Here is a 23717-nt window from a genome sequence, read left to right on the forward strand (position 1 = left end):
TTATGTTTGGATAAATGTTCAGATGACTGATTTCTTTGTGCTTTAAGGCACTCCTGATATACTTGCCTCTTTCATTTCTGAAATCTTTCCTCCATGCTATTACTTTGATTTCTGAGGATGTTTTTACAAAATATTATGGAACATTAAATTAGTGCCTGTTTTTTTTATCACTAAAAGGCATGGATTGGGACTAAGCTTGCTCTCATGGAACATAAAAGTAGTATAAGCAAGGTGGGGAAAAAAGATAGCTTTTCTTCAGAGACTGAAAATGAGATAGTAAGTCAATGAGGCAGAAAGATAACACAGTTCTGCTCCAGATTGTGGAAATGACCCAAGAGGGGGTTCATTTACCAAAATTGGTACCTGATAGTAGCAGGCAAAAAAGGAATACACACAAAATGGGATAAATCTGGGTGAAGACAATTCATGGTGACTTGTGAAAACAATGCATGCAACTTTAAGTAGTAAAGCAGTTTGCAGTAGTTTGCATACAAATTAAAAGGTGAAGATTTTCACCTTTCTTCTTTCAGAGAATCGAATTTGCTGCAATTAGCCAGGTAAAATACATAAGCCAGCTATTTGCTCTGGTTTGGCTACTCTAATATCCTGTTATTATACAGAAATGAAAAATAAGAAAATGATGATTTCAGATCTTCCTCTAGTAGCATGATGATTACATGGCAGCTTTGATGTGGCTAAAATATAATTTTCCTTTCCTCCACTTTGCCTGGTGCAGACAGTGCTATTTCCCTTCTCTATACTGTTGCCCAGGATCCCACACCATAAAGCTTCTTCTGAGAGGATGAAGAAATCTTTTTCTGGATGGCAGCTTGAAAACCCCCCCCCCAAAAAAAAAAACAAACAAACATTGTTTCAAAGGGAATGGAAGAAATGTGTTTTTACTGAACCAAATCTAGTAAAGATGCCATAAAAAAATATACGCAGATCCCAGATCCACATTAGGAAACAGCTCTGAATTTTTCAAAATGATTTTCCAGCTGCTTCATATTGTTGTGGGCAAAATAAGCAGCTGCAGTCCATTTTACCTGGATGCTTAAACAACTGGAGCATACTAGCGAGTATTGCAACATGTTGTTTGCTTGAGGCACCCACTCTGTGGTGCTTTCCACAGTCAGGACGTGAGAGCAGAGCAGAGCAGGGCGTCGCTTCACTCGTGGCTTGCCCTCCACCCACAGCTGCTGGCAGCTCTGCTCCTCCTGCACAGGAAGGGCTGGTTCACCTGCAAGGAATGACCCCTTGCTCCTTGTTGCCACGCTCAAAATTCCTCCCCTAAACTTTCTAAGCCAATAGCTCAGATAAACCAAACAGGTCATTTGTTGAACACCATTAAAATTAGTTTTTAAAAACCCATCACATTTATAATTTGAAATTTACTTGCCCTATACAGAGTAAAAATAGCCCTAATCTGAAGTCCTTATCTACTCTGATGACAAAGGATCCAACCTCTGTGTTTCTGAAAATATTTTGGATTCTTCCTTTTTTTCCTTTCTTTAAAGCAAAGAACCATGGCTTGGGATTGCCACAAGTCACTTCCTGAGCTCTGGGGACTCCAGCACCAGTTTTTCTGGAAGTGGCTGGATGCACAAAGAAACCATCAAATAAAGTGGGGGGGTGCATGAATTTCAGGAATGGGGACATGGAAGGATAAACACTTGCAATTTTACACCCTGTGAAAACAGAGGGCAGCAGTCTTCCTAGTCAATGCCTAAGTATTTGGGATTAGAGCATATAAAATGTGACCTACAGTCATCCAATCATTAGCTAGACAGCCATAACAGTTTTGGTTATCCAGCAGATCATAAAATTACAGACTTCAGGAATAATTTGGGCATGCTTGGGCACAAGATTTTTCAGCACTCAGAATCCATGGGGCAGTTTGGCCATGTTTTGCCATTTTCTATCAAAGCTGTAGGTCTACAAAAAGGCCTGCTATTTTCTCTCCTTTTTTCATCACAAGTCGGAATTCTGTCACTGCAATAGATGACATGCTCTCGTGTATGAAGCTGTAAACTCTCTGCCAATCCAGTTACCATCTTATTTTGCAAGCCAGTTTTTCCATCTTGCATCTTTGCAGGTATCAAAATTAGCTTTGAGCCAGCAAAGAGAGAAAAAGCAGCCCAAGACCTGTTCATGCAGTCTCCTGCAAACCACCTGCTTTACACGTGCTCCAAGGCTAGCTGCAGGTCCTCTAGACCCCATTCAGTGTAGTGATAAAACCAAAATCCAAAAAAGTTTCACTGAGGTAGGGAAAAAAGAGTTTTAACCCTTGTATTAATCTCCATGAATGACGGGAAGGCACCACCAAATGTCTTCCATCTTCTCCTTAGGTTTGTAAATCATACATCATAATTATGGACAGTATTGTCATTTCAACACTTTACACATCTGTAATTTCTCTTTGGAATTAAATAATATTTCTATTTCCCCAAGTTATCTGAGTTACCATAAGCCACAGTAATTCTGAAATTATCACTTAAAATTGAATATTTTTTATTGCCTATGGCATTCTTTCAGCAAATTAATTTTTAATACCCAGGCATATAATAGTGAAAAGTCTCCTTAATGTATTATAACTTGCAACTTTTATATCTATAAAGGACACTCATTTCATAGCCTCAGTCCCTGTGGACGAGTTTGTAAACTTACATACTCACTGTACTGACTTTAAAGGGACTGTACTCCCAACAAACACTCCACAGGGATCCAGCAATGCACCAACCACCTCCATCAACACAGGAAAGACTTTTTAAAAAGGATTCAAGATTTTGGTGGGACAGGAGTTCACAGGGATCCCATGAGGAAAAAGTGATTTTTGAAACATAGCACTGATTAGGTGCTTAATATTGTTTGAAGAAGAAATTGCAAAAGAAGGATGCAACCAAAAAATTGTCAATTTTGAAGAGCTTAGCAGTATTATTTAAAAAGGATTCTTTCAAATATCTCAGAAACAGATAAGATAGAGACTGAAATTGAAAACTATTGCACGGCCATTCATCAATGCCAACAGCAGTTTTCAAGCTACTGACAAACTTTTGAATATATCTCACAATAGTCCTCACTTGCATCTAAATAACCCCCAGCCCCCAAATGTAAATGCAAATGATTTTCATGAATTATATACAGAAGTGCAAGAGACATTCAAGCTCACAATTTGGAAATTGTACTGTATTTTCCTCCTTAATAAAAGCTCCACTTATAAAGCAATGGTTCATAGAGCATTTTAGAAAGAACTCAAGGAAGAATATGTTTCTACTCCTTTCTTGAATATTTTATACTTCTTCTACCATGCAGTAATTGTGACTGTTATTTAATTGCTCTCATTTAAGAGCTAATAAAAGATATAAATCTGATAGCTTTTAAAAGATATCACAAGGAAATTTTATGATTGAAACACAAACAGAAAATCCTCCATTGTATTGCTATTGAAATAATATAATTACATCACATCAACCATTTTTATGTTTTTTCCTTGCTTCAGGCACCTAAAAGAGCAAAATGGATTTTTATTCCATTTTAGACAGGCTGATTCAGTATTCTGTGCTTTGTCCTTTAAAGCAATCAGTCACTATGAACTCTAAAAAACTCAGGTTCTTGAAGAAAAATGGGTTTTTCTCTATTGACATAAAAATCCTTTAGCTAAACAAACTCTTACTTAATGCTAGCTTCATTTACTGCTGTCACAAACTTAATGCTGATAGTTCTATAAACTTGTATTTATTTTAAATAAAAATCACCCCCTAAAAATGAGGCAAATCAGTATGAATCCTCACTGAGGAAGGACAACAGGAGTGATGATTGATGATGATGATGATGATGATGATGATGATGATGGCTTGTTTCCAGTATGCTCAAACCCAACAGCTTCTGAATGCCCCAGAGATACAGAAATGCCAGTAGGATAGACAATAATAACACTGTCCCATGAACAAGAACAAATTATTTAAATTACAAAGCAGCTCAGATTAAAATTAATTGCAGTCTAAAGATATATCAGACTGTTCAAGGCTGGCATTGTTCAGTTTTGAGAATATCCCTCACAGAAGAAATATTTCCTGCAGAAATATTTCTTGCCTCCCCACACTCTAGTGCCAAGTTAACGCTAATTTCTTTCTGTCAGTCATTTTCCATGGCATTGCCTCAGCAATTAAAATGTAATGTGTGCAAAGAGAAGCCCCAGAGCATTACATGCTTTGATAAAACTACTTTTTTAAGCAAATCAGCATTGCAGATGCACTCCCTGTCCCAATAGTTTTAGCTTATTCATAACTGTTAGGAGTAATGAGAAGGGAATTAATCAGGAATGATATTTTAGTTCAGCTATGATTCTTGATGGTATTATTTAGTCAAACTGAACAAACTCTCCATAGTTCCTATATTGTTGATATTTATCTTGGATCAGAGCAAGTGAAACAAGCAACAGTTCAGTACCTTGATGTCTGAAAAGTTCAGAAAAATATGACTTTTCAAAGGGGTGCACTTCTTGCAATTCTTCAAGAAATCTTCTTTATAAATGACAAACTCTGTCCTGCTAATCTGTGGATAAATCTAATTATTAAAATGCATCTATTGATTAGGGTTTACTTGCCTTTTGAACTTGTAGAGGATGAAAGCCCCAACTGCAACTAGACAAACAACAAAGAGAACCACAATAGCCCAGTAGCCACTGCCTCCTCCAATTCTCTGAGAGTCTGAAACACAAAATAAAAGAACAGTTTTGCACATCCCCTTCCACATCATTCACATTCTTGAGCATTCTTTTCTATTTAATTATCAGGTCAAAAACTTTGGTTGTTGTTTTTGCAACCTCTTTTTACCCCATCTGGCTTCTTCAGAAAGGCAAAACCACAGAATTAGTTGGTGACTTGTTACCGAAGAACAGAGGACCCATTAAAAAAATAGAAAGCAACAAACAGCAAAAACCAAGATCCTGAAGATTTAATTATTTGGGTACGCAGTGGTGGTTTGGGTTTTTTTCAGGGAATTTAAAGTTATCATAGTAAGTGATCACACACCCTAAGTACTTGCTCTGCAAAAGCAGGGCTGTATTAATTTCACAGATGGAGAAACTAAGGCTCTGAACAACAAATGAACTCATCAAGGTCATGCATTGGTAAAGGCAGAATGAACATGGACTTCTTTCAATCCCTTTTGTGCTGGCAAACAAATGTCAACCCTTTATGCCAGACAAGGTACCACAGTAAGACTAGCACAGTTCTACATTAGAAACTAGATAAAAGAGCTTTGTTTTCTACAGAGAGATGACAGATAAAATATCACACCATAATTTACAAAAATTGATAATGCCTGGCTAAAGCTGTTCTCCCACAACACAAATTAATAAAGGATATATTATGGGAGATAATACACAAACAAAAATCACACGACATTCTCATAAAAGATTCAAATCAAAGCTGGGCTTTATGGTTAAAACATCATTTTAACATCTCCCTGTTTAAAATACACACATACTCTCTTCAACCACTTTCCATCAACAGTGAATCCAGGGAGGCAGGAAATGCCAATTCCCCTTGCCCCCACCCCATTTCCATTTGTTTTAAACAGAGAAAAAACACAATTTATCTCAGGACAGGATTAGTAATGTGGAGACCCTACAGCAATCTTCCCATTAGTTGATCAGAAGATCAGAGATACATGGCAGAGATGCAGCAAGCCTTGTTAGACCCATGTAGTCAGAGCAGCAGTTAGTGGCTGATATAAAGACAAAGAAATTCTGCTTTCTTAGCAGCCAGTGCAACCTAAAGGGCTTTTAGATCACCAGATGAGTTTTTGAAGTCTAGTTGGGTCTTCCTTCAGAGCACTGTTTTGTACAGTGGAGGTCTTTACTTTATGTTGTGGTTACACAGAAAAAGCAAGAAGCATGTGATACAAATCACAAGATATGACAAAATGGAAACATTAAAAAATTATTTGGTTGTGATTGTTAATAACAACCAAATGAAAATGTATGTGTACATATATATACACATATATATACATATATACAAAAATAAACATTCGTAAAATAATATATGCATCTATGTTTATTTATATGTAACAAGTACCAAGTACATATATACATATGTGTTAGATGTACACATACATGATTTTCTCTCTAAATTATCAGAACTTGAACAGGCATCCAAAAGTTGGTCCATTGATAGCTTTATTTATATATTTACCTGAACCGGAGTCAGCTAAAGTCACTAAGACCCAGTATCCTCCCCTCAGAAAGAAACTGATGTTGTGTGCATTCAGGGCCTGCTTTATAGCTGCTATTCTCTGAAAATACAACAGAGAGAATGTCAGATGTCTTGTGCTCTGTTCCACTTTGAGACATTCAATGTTTTAAAAAGGAAAACCTCTGGTTCTTTAAATGGCGAAAGCACTTGTCAATGATGAGCTGAAATCTAAAAGAAATTCAATATTTAAAAATCAAGCAAAACTCCAGAAGACATAAAAGCTGAAAACATCACAATTTTATAGCCAAATCTTTCTTTTTGATTATCCAAGTCTTTACATTTACCCACTATGAGACAGACAGCAAGCAATTTGCACGTGCTATTGGGTTTACCTGGGCCATAACTCACACAATACATAATCCATATTAGAAGCCCCCATTCTTCTAACCTATCAGAAGAAAACCTGTGATGCCAACTTTGGATTTTTTGCCATGAAAATTAACTACTATTTAATAATAAACTACATGTCATAATTTGCCTTACCTCCTTACCTAAAATGGAATTAATTCCATTTATAGCTAATTTTTAACAATACTCCATAGAAATAGATACATTCATTCATGTGGAAAAAAAATCAGTATTCCTCCCATTTTCCTCCAGTGGATAGAGCAAAGTGAAATATGGTCTCTCATATTTTTATGGAGCAGAACCATTAAATATACCCTCACATCCTAACCCCGGATGACAAATTGTCTGAATTATACTTTCTACTTGCTTGTGTCTTCAACATGGTCAATTTTCTAAAAGATCAAAGCTAGTTTTATACTCTATGCCTTATAATTTGGGACACGACTTCCCAGAGGATGCCAAATTAGAAATTTGCTTTATATCCATGAAACCTTCAAAAGTAACTCCTTTTACGATATTATCAATTATGGTGCTCATCTTTGACAAGCTTTTGAAGTATAATGGATAAAAATCCCTGTAGTCCCTCTCATATTATGGACAGGCACTATACGAAAGTTCAAATATCATCATTCTTTTTGAGGAATATCTAACTTCTGAAGCTATTCCACTGACTATATTAAAATTTTTTTATGTGGGAATGACTCAACGTAATGGTGAAGTGAGCATGGCTTCAGTTATTTCACAAGACAATTACAGCATACAGCTCCTAAGTATTTATCTTGTTGCCTAAAGACTGAAAAGAAAATGGATATGAAAACTCCGCTTAGGAGTTAGGAGTAACTCCTCCTTAGGATTAGGAGGCCTTAAAGTGATGCTGCTATCAATGAATAAAATGTCTTTGTATCAATCCAGGGTCATTCATGAGTTCATGGTGTACAGTGCCAGAGAGACAACTACTTTAGGTTAATCTGACTTACAGCCACTAAATGAAATTTCTGAGCTCCATAACTTTTGATTCTTCATATTTTCCTGGCAGGTTCATAAGTAACCCAATGTTTGGTGTGGTTTTTGCTTAAGTGATTTAGACTTGTTTGTTATTTAACTCCTCACTGCTGGATTTGAACCCAATCTATATGAATGTGAATCCAGCCAAAGGTTCTGGCTTACTTATTTCACTGACAGACTGATGTTTTTTTCAGTGCTCATGGGTTGGGTTTTTTTCTGCCCCATGGTATTTATTGAGCTCCTCTCTAGATTTCTTAAGTGGAAGGTTCATATACCAGCATTTGAACTTGAATTTTCCATCTTCTTTTTTTACATCCTTTACAATGACAATATTTGAACATGTCAACACAATGGCTCCTGCATTATAAGAATGTAAAAGAATGAAAAATAATGACACTGTTCAAACTCTTACCCACTTCTACATCTTGGGTTCTGACTTTCCCTTTTTGCCAAAGCAACTCACTGGGAATTTTTGTGAAGTAGTTTGTCTGGATAGAAATCTTCCTCAGAGCCCCTGCCTTCCAGATTATAGTTTAATTATATTTTAATTGACTCTTTCAACTGGACTTATCCCACCTGACATTAGACATGCAGTAGATGTGCATAAATTAAGCAACCAAGTCTTTTCTGGAGTCAATAATTAGAGAGGAAAACTTTTGAAATTTCTCTGTTCTTGAAAGCAGGTTAAATCACAGTCAGTTTTTATTTCTCTCTGCATATATTTGAAACAAAAAGAGCTCTTGTCAGAGCGGAATAAAATTTCAGAATTTCCAAAGAGCTCCTCCTGCTGCACTGACAGCTTACTTACCATCTTTGTTATTGATGGCTACTTTTATCAGTAATGATTCATATTCTACATGACTAACCTATGAAACAGCATCACATCCCAACACTCCATGTAAAGCACCAATAAAAACTCCAGCAAGCAGCTGTTCCCTGCCTGAGCAAGAAATTATTGCCTTTAATCTTTCTGAAATAATGTAATATTCCCAAATCTAAAAGGTTTTCAGCCAAGAACAAAGAGGTTCTCTTTAAGAAAAGACATTTTATAACTATGCCTAAGTTAAAGGTATCAGGGACACCTCCAAATGTGGAGAAAACATTCTGCATTGCTGGGTCCTCACAAAAGTGTCACAACTCTGACTTTGAGAACTGGCATAAGCAGTGTGACAAAGCACATCTTTTCACTGATTCATGATAAAAATCTTAAAGATTGTCTTCTAGTAACAGAAGGGAATGTAAGGAATCTTTAAACATATGACAACATGAGTATTTTCCTGCTGACTTACCAGAAGCTATTGCTTCTAAGTTTATTTATATAGGATATATTTTTGGAATATTTCTCAAGTCACAATTGATCCTGATATAACACATTTTATCAAAATTTTTGCCATTCAAGTCTAAAGCAACACATTTATATGCACATATCAATAGCTAAAACAATGTCTATTAGCAGTAATATAAAACCAGAAATGTAGGCAGCTGTCACAAGAAGACTGGCTGTACATCTCTACAGCACTGTACTCTAAAAACAGTCAGTGTTGAGATGTGAGACTGGTGTACCTGACTTATCATCACAGCACAGCAAAGGCTGCTGTAATTGCTTCTGTCTCCCTTGTTCCTGCTCCAGCCATGGGTCTGACTTGGTTCATCATAACCATGTCAGAAATGTACACAAATTCTCCAGATTATACAACTTCTTTCCCCTTCCCCTGCTCCTCCAGCTCCAGAAAACCTTTGCAAGGTCTTACTGGAGAACGAATTACAAAACTGTGTCCTGCTACACTACTGGGACATCCCTACAGCCCCACTGAATGGCAGCTTTTCCAAATCATTTGCAGCATGGGATTGCTTCTCTTTATGCTTTAAAGTAACTCACATGATGTTTCATACACAAACATGAGGAAAACTTTGAGACAGCATTGATTTTAACCAATACTCTTTAAGCTGCCTTAAAGCACAGCACTAATATAGAAATTAAGTTTTAAAGGGAACTAATATGCATAACACTTTGCACTGAAGTAAAGTGTTTGTACAACCAAAATAATCTATCTCCATTAGTTTCCTTAAATTATTGAACATGTCCATTCCCCACTGGCTCAGAATAAGGAATTTCCTTTAGAAACTTCATCTTGTTTCCTCAAGAAATGTGCATTTTCAGATAATTTTGAAGTGGCAATGTTCCCCTGGCTGAAAGTCTTAGTCCATGAATGAGTCCCTACAAAAGAAACAACCTGCAAAAATTAACTATTTCCTGCAACATAATCAGGAATTCAGACTCTCAGGAATTCTCACTGTGATTACATGGGAGAACAGTAAGGGTGCCTGCCAAAAACATAGAAAGCTTTGTGCGCTTACACATTTCAATGATAGACACCTGTTCAAGTACTTGGACAACTTCAACATACTCCTTTGTCCTTCCAAAGTACATCTCATGAACTCCAAACACAACCTATTTGGTTTATGTTAATATGAAGAGCTTTGTCTTGCCTACTGCCCCAGCTCTTCAGAGACCATGATCTTGTCTTAGAAAGCTTTAAAATGCCCTTCAAAGTTAAGGACACCTTACACTGATTCTTTCTAACTGGCAGGACATGAACTGCAAGGTACAGGCACAGAGCTAGGATCTGTTTCTTCTCTATCACAGTAAAAAGACAAGTATAATAAATTGTACGTACCAAACAGTCTTCTGGTTTTCAATGGGCATGAAGTCTCTAACAATGGAGGAAACATTGTTTGAAAACAACTAGGGAGAAACTAATGTCTGATTTTCAATCCTGTCTTCACTAAATTTGTTTTTTACCAATTAAAAATGACATTTTCTTACAAGGGCATAAAGTAAAGAGCTTGATACTCTTTACATTATGGGTCAATGACTAAGGTTCTGGGTTTGTTTGGACCTGAAATCTAATTTCCTTCTGTAGACAGTGCAGAGACTCTTTGCACTACTGGATCTTCACAGAATGACAAGTATCACTGCTGTTTCTGTTTAAAAGATAGACCAATATTAAATATTCTTGAGAAACACACTAATACCAGAAAGTAGATTGTGATTGTCTGGACACTGTCAAACACAGCAGACATAGCTGCTGCAGCATTCACATGTATCTTGTCAGATAGGAGTGAGATCTTTACACAGGCAGGGATCACCTCTTCATTTCATATAAAGGCAATGAGACTACAGCCACTTAGTGCAAAACAGGATGAAGGCTGTCCTAAGCAGATGTGCACTGCTCTGGTTACCTTATCACTTGTTATGCTTCTCTTCTTTTTTGGCTGATTTGCTGGTAGTAGCACATGCAAGTCAGCAGCTGTGGGCAGACCAGGTTTCACAACTGTCATGAGTGTTTCTTCAGGTATACTGGTCTCCTGTGAAGACAAGAAGAGGCATACTTTGTGTTTTATATAAAATACATAAGTAGCTCCACATATGGCATATAGAATTCATTATTTAGATCCTTAATATCTAAAGGGAATTCCACTAGAAGCTGAAACATGAACAAAGCCAAACATAAATGTACTGAAATGTGAGTTGTTCTTTGAATACTGGAAGACCTAAGTGTTGTTATCACATTAAAGTAATTCAGTGGCATCAAGAAAAGATGCAAAATGAGGAGGTTTTCAGGTTTTATAAAAACTGCAATGGGTGAGCACTTCTGAGGCACATACAAAAAAAAATTCAAAGTGGTTTAGGATCCTTTGTGGGCCATTCAGACACAGCGTAGACTTAGAAGTGAATACTCATTACAGCTAACTTTAGCCTTTTGAAGGTTGCTTAGGAAGGTGCTTAATGGACAGAGAGAAGTTCTTCAATGTGAGACTAAGAACACTCAGGTTCAGCTCCTGAAATTGTAATGAATACCTTCATTTCCCTGCTGAAAGTCAAGTACATCTCTTTGTAAAATAGTTTGTGCTAATTTGGCTTTTAGTCCTGAATTCCTCCATGTTTTGTACAATGTAGCCACACAATTCTAGTGACCATACCCTGGGCACTTTCCTTGGCCTTCCTCAAAGAGATTCTGAAATTCGATTAAATTGTTCATATACTTTGGTAAATGTTTCAGTAATTATTAAAATGCAAGAGTTATTTTTATAGGGGAGTAAAATATTTTTTGACTGACACTAGTGGAACTCATTATGGAATGAATTTAAGTTGATAAAAGCAAGAAATTCACTTGTCATTTGATAAGAATCTCAAAGAAAAAAAAAAGCAGGAAACTCTATAAAGTCAAAAAGTTTAGAACCTGATTTGCACAATTGCAAATCCAGGATGAGTAAAATGATTTAAAATTCAAATATTTTATAAACAATATCAAGCTGTACTTCAGTGCTACTACTCTTATGAAAGTCAGTGTGTGCACCCTCAATTGCTGACAGGGTGTGTGCCTAAAGAGCTCTCGAGCCCAAAGTTTCCATGAGGTGATCTAATGCCACAGTGCTACTGCATAATTTATACTTGATTTAACCTACAGGATTCATCTGTTTGAAATCCAGATTTCTTTTGTGAACATGCTCTGAAAAACCACTGCATGAATTAAGTGCCTGTATATTATACATAATTTTCAAAGTTACAGAATAAGCATAGGAAATTCTTTCTTTCTGCTTTTTTTTTACACAAAGATGATGTCTTTTATATTACTCATGGCTTAGCTTCTAAATCTACCACACTTAACTACTTAACTCTTCCTGCTTTGGAGTCATCAGTGTTTGCTAATATGTCTACCCCTAATCCCAGAGAGCAATATTTAGCATTAATTGCCAATTAGGCTGTGTTAGACCTAAACTGTGTTACAATATCATCATCAACAGCTTGCACTTAAAAGTGACACTAGGCTCAAACTTAACCTTCAAGCTTTACAACTGGTGAGGGAACATTTCATGACCAATCTGAAGGAGCACCTTCGCAAGGAGTCGCGTCACCACCCGCCCGATGTCTTCCCTCCACTCTGGTATGTCGGGGTTGTACATGTCCAGGTCCTTAGTAAACTTCAGAGGAAGAACATGGAAATGATCTAGGAAAACAAAAATAAATAGCAAGAAATAAACTAGATTGCAAAAGGGGTTTGATAGAACTAAAAGTCTCTATTTAGCACTTTATGCTGTGCAGCACTGCAGTATCTAGGACCCCTGCTGCTCTCTGTTGTCAGGCATTCCATTTCTTTCTGTATTTTCATCAACACCATCAAAATTGTGCCCAAAGACTAAAGAGAGGAGGAAGAAAAGGAAACCAAGCAGATTCACATACATGCTCTGGGCTCATAATGTTCCAGATAATTTTCCCCTAGCTCAATAAGGGAGTATTAAAAAGAAGTCATTGGTTTCTTTTATTTGAAATGATAATGTACCAATGGATTTTATTCTCAATGAATCATAAGCATGTGGGGGGTTTTTCACTACATGTTTCTGTTTTCTGTATAAAATGAATATGTTACTCCACAAATTAGATATGAAAATAAGAACAGAAATTATATTGCAAAGGCTAACTACTTACCTCTTTGAAGAAAAAATAAAACAAAGGTACAATATTTCTTTGGATATTGTCAAAAATATCTGAAATACTAGAAATGGGATGATCCTCAGAAAGAAGTCTCTAAAATCTTCCCTTTCTCCCTACAGGATCCTTGGATGAAAACCTAGGGAACTTAATGCAAAGCAGGGATAGAGAACCTCTGGAATGCACAAGTCAAACCTGCTTCCCCTCACTATTTCCAACAGAATTTTGTTTAAACATGGCTTTCTTTTTCAAAAGTTTCTTTATTTTCTTGATGGCCAGTACTTTCATGCTCTTGATATCAGGATTGGCAAAAGAAGCACTGGAATGAAAAAGCCATTGATGTATTCATACTAAGAGAGTTATACTTCTAAAGATTTCTTAAAAAGCCGATGCATTTATAAGTGGCAATATAAATATTATATCCATTTATCCTTGAAAATGAGAAGGTTCATAAAAGCTCCATTTAGCAAAAGTGGGGGTTTTGCCATTATTTCAAAATAGTAAGTATAATAAAAGCAAAAATAACAGAATCTTCTTCAGACAACAGAGATGTATCACGTCTTGCATTGCATGATAGCTGAAGGCTTTTAGCTCTGCATTAAAATAAAAGCTTTTCTACTTATCACAATTCCCACATGTGACAGCACAAATACAAATGTAAATAATTTCCCAGCACTGCATTTTTCACAGTATATTCTGCCTTGTCACTACATAATAAAACACAAAAAAGCCACACCAGGACACATTATGGAACAAGAGCTGAAGGGTTATTTGATAATTACAGCAGAGCTATATTTGATCCAAAATCTCAGATAAACATCAAGGTAACAGTGATATATTGTGATGAAAGGCAATTATTTGACATGGTTTTCAATGCTGAGAGCAAGAGCATTTTAGTTTTGTTTTTTTTCAGAGGTATTTAGACTACTTTACTTATAAATTCTGGGAAACTTTCTAGTCACTGGCCAAAATACAACTCAAACACATATAGCATTTGGGAACCACAGTAACATTTAAAAGAAGCAAAGGAAAATGTTTGACTGTTGAGCTTTCTGGAGTTATTGAGTGACTGTTCATGCCTCTAATTTTAACAATTAAATCTGGCATTAGATTTAATTTTACAATAGGTTCACTTGTGGTAGAGCTGGTTTTAGACATCCAATAAAATTACATATGAAACAAAAAAAAAGGAAAAAGACTAATGTCTTACCAAAAACATGGACAACTTTTGAGTCCTGAAGCATAGAGCTCCCACAGGAAACTTGCACTGTAACTCTGACATCACCTGTCTCAGTAAACTTTGTCACTAGAAAATTCTCCAAAGTAAGCAGTGGCTTTAAAAAAACAAAGAACAGTTGGAAACAGAATTTCAGCAAGAACCATCAGAACAGTGCTGAGAAAGACTGTTGATAAAATATTATCAAAAAAATTTCACATAAAATTTAAATTTTTCAATATTTTATCAAATCGATCAACTACAATTTTCAATACAGAATTTTTCTTTCCTTGAAAGGATCTTATACAATCAAGCAGCCAGATGAGGAAAATATTTCTTTTAGAGTAATCAGTCAAGTATTAGGTTTTCAGTCAGATCCCACTAAAATTAATTGAGTCTGAGTGAGACTCAACAATCTCTACAAGATTATATGAAGCAACTCATTTGCCTCAAAAAATGTAGGGTATGTCAGGGTCAAAAGGACTAATGGTGTCAACTTAGAGCATCAGCCCACAGTCACCTCTGATGTGGAGCTGAGATACTCTGCTCCCTGACCACATCCTTAAGAGTGACAAAACCCTTCACAAGACCCTCAGCGCCTCTTTTTGCAATGGCAAAGTCAATAATGATGAACAGATACAGGCTGGGATTAGGGGAGACAGCACATTCACAAGAAGAAAGTTCACTGCCCATATTTGAAGCATTCCTCTGTCACACTTAGTCTGCCTCATAAAGAAAATATCTTATCTGTTATTTAAAAAATGACCTTAAAAGAAATTAACCCAGCTATAAAATAAATACTCCCCAGCAGAAATACTTTGATATTTAATGCTCTAGGACATGTATATAGACTTTGATCCACAAATGAATAACACTACATTGTTTGAGTGCTCTAAATGTTTTGATATCCTTTAAGATAACACATTTATTTTTTATATGACAGTTATTTTAGACTCACAGAAAACATTTATCTATACAATGAAAAAAACCCAAACAACCTATACATATATTTGTTCAGCACTTCAATTTACATCACTTGTTACTAGCTTGGAAGTGCATAAATCTAAGTTTCATCACTCATCTATGATCCCAAATCTATTCCCCTCTAAAAGTTGGGTTTTTTCCACAGGTAATGAAGTATAAGAAAATGTTGTTTCCCCCCCACAAAGCAAAACAGTTTAAAATTTGAAAGAAAGGGAAAACCTTTATTAGAAAGAGATTGAAATTATCTCTTGAAATAATCAAAACCATTTGTGTACCTGAAGATTGTTTCCTATCCACCAGTAGAAAACTGTCAAATTAGGGTTCTTAGGCAGGATGATGGCTGTCAGGTTCACCTCCTGGTTTCTCCCAATGACTGGAACCACTTCTAAATTTAAAGCCTGGAGTGGGGCTGAACAAAGTTCCAAAAACATCACTGAACAAGAATCCATCAATTTATTAACACCTCCTTCCCCAAAAGCCTCCCACCTGTTCACCATAAGGTCCTGAATTCATTTTTCCTTCCCTCCTTTCCTTCCTCTTTTACGTCCATATTGAAAGCTATGGACATAATTGGAAAGACCTCATTTCAACTACAAAGCATCCCTAGATGACCCCAAAACCCCTCAAACCATATCTTAAAGCAATAAGACATATCAACAAAATGGGCTTCTCTCATGGCCCATTCGTTTCATTCATGTCCAATTCCAGACACATAAGCAAATACTCCAGTTAAAAACTGGAAAAGGCAATCTCAGCTCTTTTTTTCCTTCTTTTTTTAAACCCAGTAACAAAAGATCAAATGAATAGAAATCTAACAAGTCTCAAATTGCTAAGGGATAATCAGAAAACTGAAAAAGAATGCTGCTGACTACTCATTTTCATTATAAAATATCAGCTGTTAGGCTCACATAAAAAAATCTCATTAATTCATGCTTTAAAATAGAACTGTACATCAAGGGAGCATTTATTTGCAAATCAAAATAGATAACCTCTGGACTCCAAAATGTGCCTTAGAGTAAGTTTATTCCTTTCTGAACTACTAAAACCATAAACATTACTATTTGTTTAAAAGAAATGCATCATTACAAGGGTTTTATCTGCTTGTGTTATGTTTATTAGTGTTGTGCTGTTTCACAGTACAATAACTGTGTTGAAAGAAAATTTTTCCCTCAGAGGTTTCCCAGTATATCTTTATCAGAATGTCTGAAGGTAAAAGCTTTTTAACAGCACAATGTGGTAACTAGAATTTCTTAACTTCTTCACCCACACCAAAAACCTGGGATATGAAACCACTGTAGAGCTCAAAATTCATTCCTCACATAGAATGAATACTAACCCATCCATTTTTGCTCCATTCTAAATATCTTTTAACTCATTCAAAGGTTTTTCATCTCAGTGTAAATTTAATAGTAATTAACACTGGTCTAAAGTATTTCTCTTATTTTGTATCAGGGGATGAATCATTGCTGGTTCACTTCTAATTTCACTTTGACTAAACTGACTGAACTTCTGAGAGCAAGTTGTCCAAAGCCCTTTTCCACCTCACTTCACTTGATCTGTGTGGTGCTTCATCTGAATGTAAAACACTATTTTACTCTGCATTTTCTTCAATAACTCTCTAACCACCTAGATGAATTCAGAACTGTTGGGTGCTTTAACAAATTATTCCTTCAGTAGCTTCCAGAGGAGTAAAAATGCTTCTCTGGTGATGGTGTCTTGAAGAAAATCCAGAAATGTTAGGAATTTCATTAAATTTGTTCCTCCTAGAAATATATTTTCCTTCTCGAAGGATCTGAGAAACCTTTTAGCTTCTGCCATAAATCTGTGTTTTCACAAAGGAAATTGATTGCTTTGAGATATGGTTTTGTTCCTGAAGAAGATTACTTTCTTTTCCAAAATTTTTAGAGGCCAAGTTGCTTGGTACTTGAATGATGACTGTAATTTCAAGGTTGTTCTTTCTTTATATGTTAAAGAGCTGAGAATAATTACTGCAAATGCTTCTGCTTGTCTCTGTTGCACAATTCCATAATGCATTTGAACAAACTTAATGGCACCCTTAAGTGTGTACAATTAAGACTGAAGTTATATGATTTCAATTTAACTAAGTAAAAATTTCAATAGTTTCCAAAGTTCCACACTATACAGGTCATGGTTCCATGAAAAATAAAATGCATGCAGCATATATATTAATGGATGTATGCAGTTCTTCTTTAGTTCTTTTTATTCTGAGTTCTTGGGCCTCTACAGTTGCCTACTCACATTTTTGCTAATTCTAATTTCTTTTGCAGTTCATTAGAAAGTTTTAGATTGTTTAATCTGGATCAGAAAGTATGATTTGCACGACAGGCAAAAATTCTTATAATTTTCCTGCATTACAGAGTATCACATAGCAACCCAGCAGAAGTGGAAAGATTTCCTCTACCATTTGCCTCTGAAAAAATTCCCTGGGAATAATGCATCAGTTGAAGACTGCTGACTCCTGAAAGAAGAATTCTACAGAGACCCCTGCTTTCATGGTATTCCACAGTGAAAAAATGTCCCTTAATGGCTATCAGTGTTTCACTAGAACGTAGAAATTGCAGTTTAATTAGTGCCAACTAATTTCGTCAAATCTTGTAATTTACCTAAAAAAATTAAACAGAGCTAATCACATGGAAAGCATTTACTCAAGTAGGCTGTGTAACACACTTCCATTCTGCCAGTCCCTGTGCAGCATCCAGGGTCAGGCTCAGGACTGGATCACATCTGCCTCAGTGCCCTGCTGCCTCTGCACTTCTGCACCAAAGCCCCCCTAATGCACCACTCATTTACTTGTGTAAAACAATTCTGCTTTCTGCAATTTTAAAATCTGCTGCATAAAAGAGAATCTACATATTTTACTTTTACTGTTTATTCTAACACAGGCCATGCTAAAAGCACACTTTGAGAAAGTCTTCTGCTTTCCATCAGGGCTTGCTACTGCTTGTCATTCTCTGAAGGGTTAGAAGTTATTCTTGGAGAGAAGAACATCACACAGAGTTTTTTCCTGTTCATTGCTTGTACAGATCTACTATTTCTTTGCCTACTCCACTTCTCAGCACCTAGAAGCTTCTCAAATGTAACAGTGAAGCCCTAAGTAATTTATCTGACTCTCTGGAGTTGTCAAATGATTTAAAAAACAAACACAACAAAGACACAGATAATGAAACTGAGTTGTAAAATTTGATTCAGATTCTTTCTGCTTGATAATAACAGGAGACTGGTGTTCAGCATGAATGTGTTTGGCTTTGTCTGCTACTCAAAGAAGAACTGGAAACTCTGAACTCAAGGACACACTAGCAAAATACAAAAATATCAGCAGTCACTAGACAAGCTGACATAAAGCAGATGGCTCTGTGCATAACCTGGTATATGGCTCCAGTGATTTCCACTGCTTTGGGATTAGGATGGAAGGCACACCACTGACAACAGAGGGAAACAGACACCTGGAGAATGCAAGATGAGTATCTTTCCCTTTGATGTTACTAGTTTCTGAATTTTTTTGACGCATCTGAAAACAGGCAATAGCTGTCTTGAATCTCAAAGGAAGAGGAGAAATCAGTTCCACTTTTGAGTTTCCTTCTTCATTTCAGTTATGAGATGACTGAGGTACATTAAGCTTGCAATGGTGCATGATATTCCCTGGGCCATGCTATTCTTTAATTTATATCTGTTTGATTGGGTTTTTTCAGTCTTAATTAAGGAGAGGAAGAGAAGTGCAAGTCAAGTAATACTGCTGGCAAACATGAAGTTATATCCAAGCACCATTTAAAACTCTGTGACAATTAACTACCTAAAATTTAGATTTAGAACCACTGAGATTTTGACTAATTTTTAGAATCATACAAGAACTCAGGTTTCCCAACACGTCTGTTAACTTGCTTTACACTGCACCTGGAAGCTCTACAAAGACATAGCTCAAAGTATTAAATTTCAATTGCTAAGGCTGACAAGGGGTGTTGAATCAGGAAGATGGATCAAACCTGAAATTTATACTGAGGCATGTTTATTATTTAAAAGATTAATAAACCATCCTTCTGCCAAATCCAAACAAAAACTGATTCTGACCTCCTACTGGATTAGGTTTACAAGCCTCTGCATTAACAACACACAACACAGCAAGACTGCATGAGGATATTGAAAAAATACGGTCTTTCTTAATTATGACTAGCAATTTTCTTTCCTCTTTCATAGCTGACATGAGGTTTGTACACAGTGGCCAAAGTAAGAAAACCAAAGAGCTGATTTACAGTTGACTTGGACGAACACCACAGCCTCATCATGCCCAGCCACGTTCTCAGCCTTGACGGAGACGCGGTAAATCCCGGGATTCTCATAGCGGTGACGGATGGGCTCTCCAGTCATTGTCAGGTTCACGTATATCGCCTTAAAGCCATCCCCAAGATCTACCTGGTATTTGGTACTCAATACATCACCCTAAAAGGAAAACACATCAAAGATATCTGCAATGGTCACGACCAAAATAGACAGGACACATGTTTATTACCTTTTACGGAATCACAACGTTTTCAGCCCCAGCCAGACATCTTGACCCAACTGCGACAGCTGCAGTAAAACCACTACTGCCATAGCAATTACATCAGTGCAACAGATGCTGTGTGCACTAACAGGGAAAATACCATGTTTAGAGAGCAAGATGCTACCTTAAAATTATATACCCCAGACCACTGGCCAAGTTGTATGGCACAGAAACCATCACTCTTCTCTTAATGCAGCTGGACATTATGTAACATAATGGAGCAGGGCAGCCCCAAGTTCAAAAGTGCTGCTCATGTGATTGCAAGCAACTGAAGATTTAGCAATTTCCTACTCATCACACAAGCTTCTAGCCTTAGCAGTTATAAAGTAAAATTAATTGGCTTAGATGTTCTTCACAGCAGTTTCCAGCCATACCTTCTCACCGTCAACCATGTGGCCTTTAAGACTCAAGCTGGGATCTTCACAGAGTTGTAGAGCATTACACTGAGCTACCAGCATGTTAAGACTTAACATGCTCTAGCACAAAATTTGATGCATGCTTAATAAAGCAGAGCTTGGGAAATGGTTTAAAAGTCCAGTCAAATAATTCTATCATGTCAAATAGCTCATGGAATTTATAATTCATAATACTTCTCTTAAGTGCTCCTTTAAGTGACACTGTGCTCCTAAATTCAGGTGAGACAGAAACCAGCATTGAAAGACAGTAGAGGAAGGTTCTCTTAAAATTTTATTCTATTAACTTCCCTAGTGTAAAGATGAGGGTGCTTTCCTCAAAATATCAAGGTATTTTGGTTTCCTGACCAGTAAAGACGTATGGAGAGATAGCAAAACAGAGACAAAGGGAAAAGGCAGATAAATCTATAAGGAATTGGGACATCCACCTCCATAAAAAATAGAAGATTGTAATTACATTATTTTTTCATATATTCAGTCAACAAAATTTGGGGAAAATTATGACCATGATGGTGTATTTATTTTTTATTATTATTTCTAAGGACAGTTGCAAACTGCCTAAATGTACCAGAAGCCTGCTTCCTTTCCTCTCTGATGTCTGGTATTCCTGCATCTAACAACATTCATTCACAGAAACTAACAAATTAATTTTGTTCACCAGAGAAAGTAATATGTTTTGGTCTGTTGTAGTAGAGCTGATTCTTAAACTCAGTAATTGTTACGAATTCTTATTTGATTTTGTCATACAGATTAAGTCCTAAGCAGTGCTCAGAACATTTGAGTTTAAATATTATTCTTAGCCATAGAGGGCACCAAACTGCTATATTTCTTCTAAGTCTGTCTTCCTCTTTGATGTATGGAGCAAAGACTTCACCAAAAGACACAGCAAGGGATTCTCTTCAAGATCCCTTATTTCTGGAGATTTTTGAATAATTTTAAATATTTTTCATATTGCCACAGAGATTCATTAAAGCTTCAGTAGGAAGAAAGTCAAACTGCCAATCAAAATCATTAAGAGTCCAAATTGTAACCAAATGCTCTAGGCTTACAATAAACATTTCCAAACAAACTTTAACAACAGAAGGCAGCAGGACTTGCCACACAAACTGTTGGGGCACTGCACGCACTGGGACAGAGCCTGTGAAGCATTAAGCAGCCCAGTGTTCTGCACGTAACCTTCTTGATTCTATTACAGAAATAAATCCCAAGTGCTTGATTTCTACAGCACAGGTTTGCCAAAATGTGTGAACTTTCTTCAAGTTCTTGCAAACCAGTGGGGTTAGCCAGGATTACAATACTCTGGTAACCTGAGCAGAGCAGTTATAGCTTAATGCTAAAAAACAAGCAAGAGAAAACAAACTCATGGCAAACAATTCATCCAAGAGTTACTTGCTGCTGTTGGTCAGGGCCTTAGGGAATTGTCTCAATAAACAGAAAAGACCCCTGTATCTTTGGCAACACAACTAATATATAAAAATACTCTTATGCTGAGCTATTTTCTGATTTCTGTAAGGCTTTGCCTCATTCCTTTCTGAAAGGCTAATTCTCAAAAATATCTAAACCCAAGTATTAAATGTTCTCTCCATTTTTGTTCTTCTCTGATACAGCAGTTGAAATTTTCAGTTCAAGATGACTTTGGTAATCCAGTTACTCTGACTTTCCAAGAAACCACTGCTTTTTCTGCTGAGGACAAATCCTACTCTGTGGGTGGAATTTGGAGGTTCACTGAGTTTACTGGCTTATCTTATTCACTTGAAATCACATTTTAATATTTAGAAAGCTACTAATCTTTGCCTCAAGCACAAATTAGTCTTCATTCAGCAGAAAAACAGGTAGGAATGAAACTAACCCTAAAATCAGCAATTCAACTTCCATGTAGCCAATGTTTATTACTACCTGCTCTTGTTGGACAATGAAGGTGATGTCTTCCCCAGGCCTTACAGCCAGACTTTCTTCTCTGATGCTGATCTGAAGTCCCTTGGGAGCAATCAATGGACACATATGGTGTGCTAAGTTCTGCTGCAGGTCTACTCCACCTTCACACACATTAGAAACAACTTTCCTGTACCTAAAAAAACAGTAAAGAGTGGGCACAGCGAATTGGAGGTAAACAAAAGAATGCCAGCAAAGACACCAAATGCATGTGTGATTGAGGCTACTGCCTTTTCCTTGGGTTCACAAACAGAGAAGATTGCAAATGATCCAAGCCAACTAACAGCACAAGTACTCTCATTGAGGATATTTTCATTGCCTTTACTGGGGAAACCTGCTGAAGAAAGGGTGTGGAGCATGGGTGAGAATTTCACTTGCATGCATTAGAAGAGTCTGTTTTCCAACTTAGAAACATGCCTGACTAGCCCTCGGGCACCTAGACAGTCTGCTGTTCTCTCTGTCGTCCCCTTTTCTAGCATCCAAGTCTTCAATGCTCTACAGGTCTTGGTTCAAATCCCACAGATTGGGAAGAAATTAGACTAAACAGTTTCTATATTAACCCAGAACTAATTGCTTAACTGCTGCTTCCAAATATCTTCATTTCTTAAAACACTTAAAGCATTTGTTTAATTCAACTGTATAAAAGAGTGAAAGGACTCACACTTTTAAAGTGCTAATAATGAAATGGTCGGATGTGTACAGTAATTATTTACAGATCACTTTTCACACAGGTATGTCATTTTTAAACATTCTTTACAATCAGAGTTACATTTCATTCTTTTGAATTCCCACTCTGTATATCCCAGCTGTCATCCACAACCCAAAAGGCAGCATTTTCCACTGTAAGGTAAATATACACAGAGACTGTGATTCTATTGCCAGATTGGACATTTCAGCATTTGGTTCTCATCTCCACAACTGACTGTGATGGTGTTATGATAAGCCAGAATAGATGCCAGCTGCAAGTTATTCTCAGCACAGACGTCAGACTACATTGTAGTGTATATTCTATGCAGTATTGTTTATAGTTACTAAAGCTTTCCTTTGATTCTGAGCGTCCCATATGGTCAGGAAAAGAATCTTTTCTCCACAGAACTCTTTACCCTTATGGAAGGGAGAAACCTGGAAATTCTGTGAGATGCTGTCAGTTCCTCAGATGGATCCAAACTGAAAATTACTCTGAACCCAAGAAATGAGCTAAAAGCCTCATGAACATTCCTATCAGAAGTGATAGGAATAGATACAAAATATTACCAAAAAATTAGAATTTTGAAAAGACAGCTCACTCTCTTCTCAAATGGATTAGTTTTTAAACTGCTCTGAACACAAAAAGCAATATTTCCCTTTCATTAGTCTGTAGGAAGTTTCTGTTCATGCTCTGTGTCAGAATCAGAACTTTTCCATTTCCCTGTTTTTACAGTTTGCCTAATTTACATTTCATAGAATCATAGATTGGTTCGGGTTGGAAGAGACCTTACAGATTATCTCTATGAATCCCCCTGTCATG

The 23717-nt window shown here is 36.6% G+C and overlaps 1 protein-coding gene across 7 annotated transcripts in view; it reads right to left on the minus strand.

Annotated features, from left to right (window-relative positions):
* SORCS2 (sortilin related VPS10 domain containing receptor 2) overlaps positions 1-23717 on the minus strand; it is a 538682-nt gene that overhangs the window by 16860 nt on the left and 498105 nt on the right. For 6 of the 7 annotated variants that reach the window (XM_064711730.1, XM_064711728.1, XM_064711726.1 and 3 more), the window contains exons 18-25: positions 22175-22346; positions 19576-19762; positions 15583-15716; positions 14318-14441; positions 12513-12625; positions 10857-10982; positions 6201-6300; positions 4607-4709 (exon numbers count right to left, since the gene is read on the minus strand). In XM_064711730.1, coding sequence (XP_064567800.1) covers positions 4607-4709; positions 6201-6300; positions 10857-10982; positions 12513-12625; positions 14318-14441; positions 15583-15716; positions 19576-19762; positions 22175-22346 — 1059 coding nt within the window. Of the gene's footprint in view, positions 1-4606; positions 4710-6200; positions 6301-10856; positions 10983-12458; positions 12626-14317; positions 14442-15582; positions 15717-19575; positions 19763-22174; positions 22347-23717 lie in introns of those variants that run through there. The other variant, XM_064711731.1, reaches the window with a different exon arrangement.

The sequence above is a fragment of the Zonotrichia leucophrys genome, chromosome 4, assembly GCF_028769735.1.
Source record: "Zonotrichia leucophrys gambelii isolate GWCS_2022_RI chromosome 4, RI_Zleu_2.0, whole genome shotgun sequence".
Taxonomy (NCBI): domain Eukaryota; kingdom Metazoa; phylum Chordata; class Aves; order Passeriformes; family Passerellidae; genus Zonotrichia; species Zonotrichia leucophrys.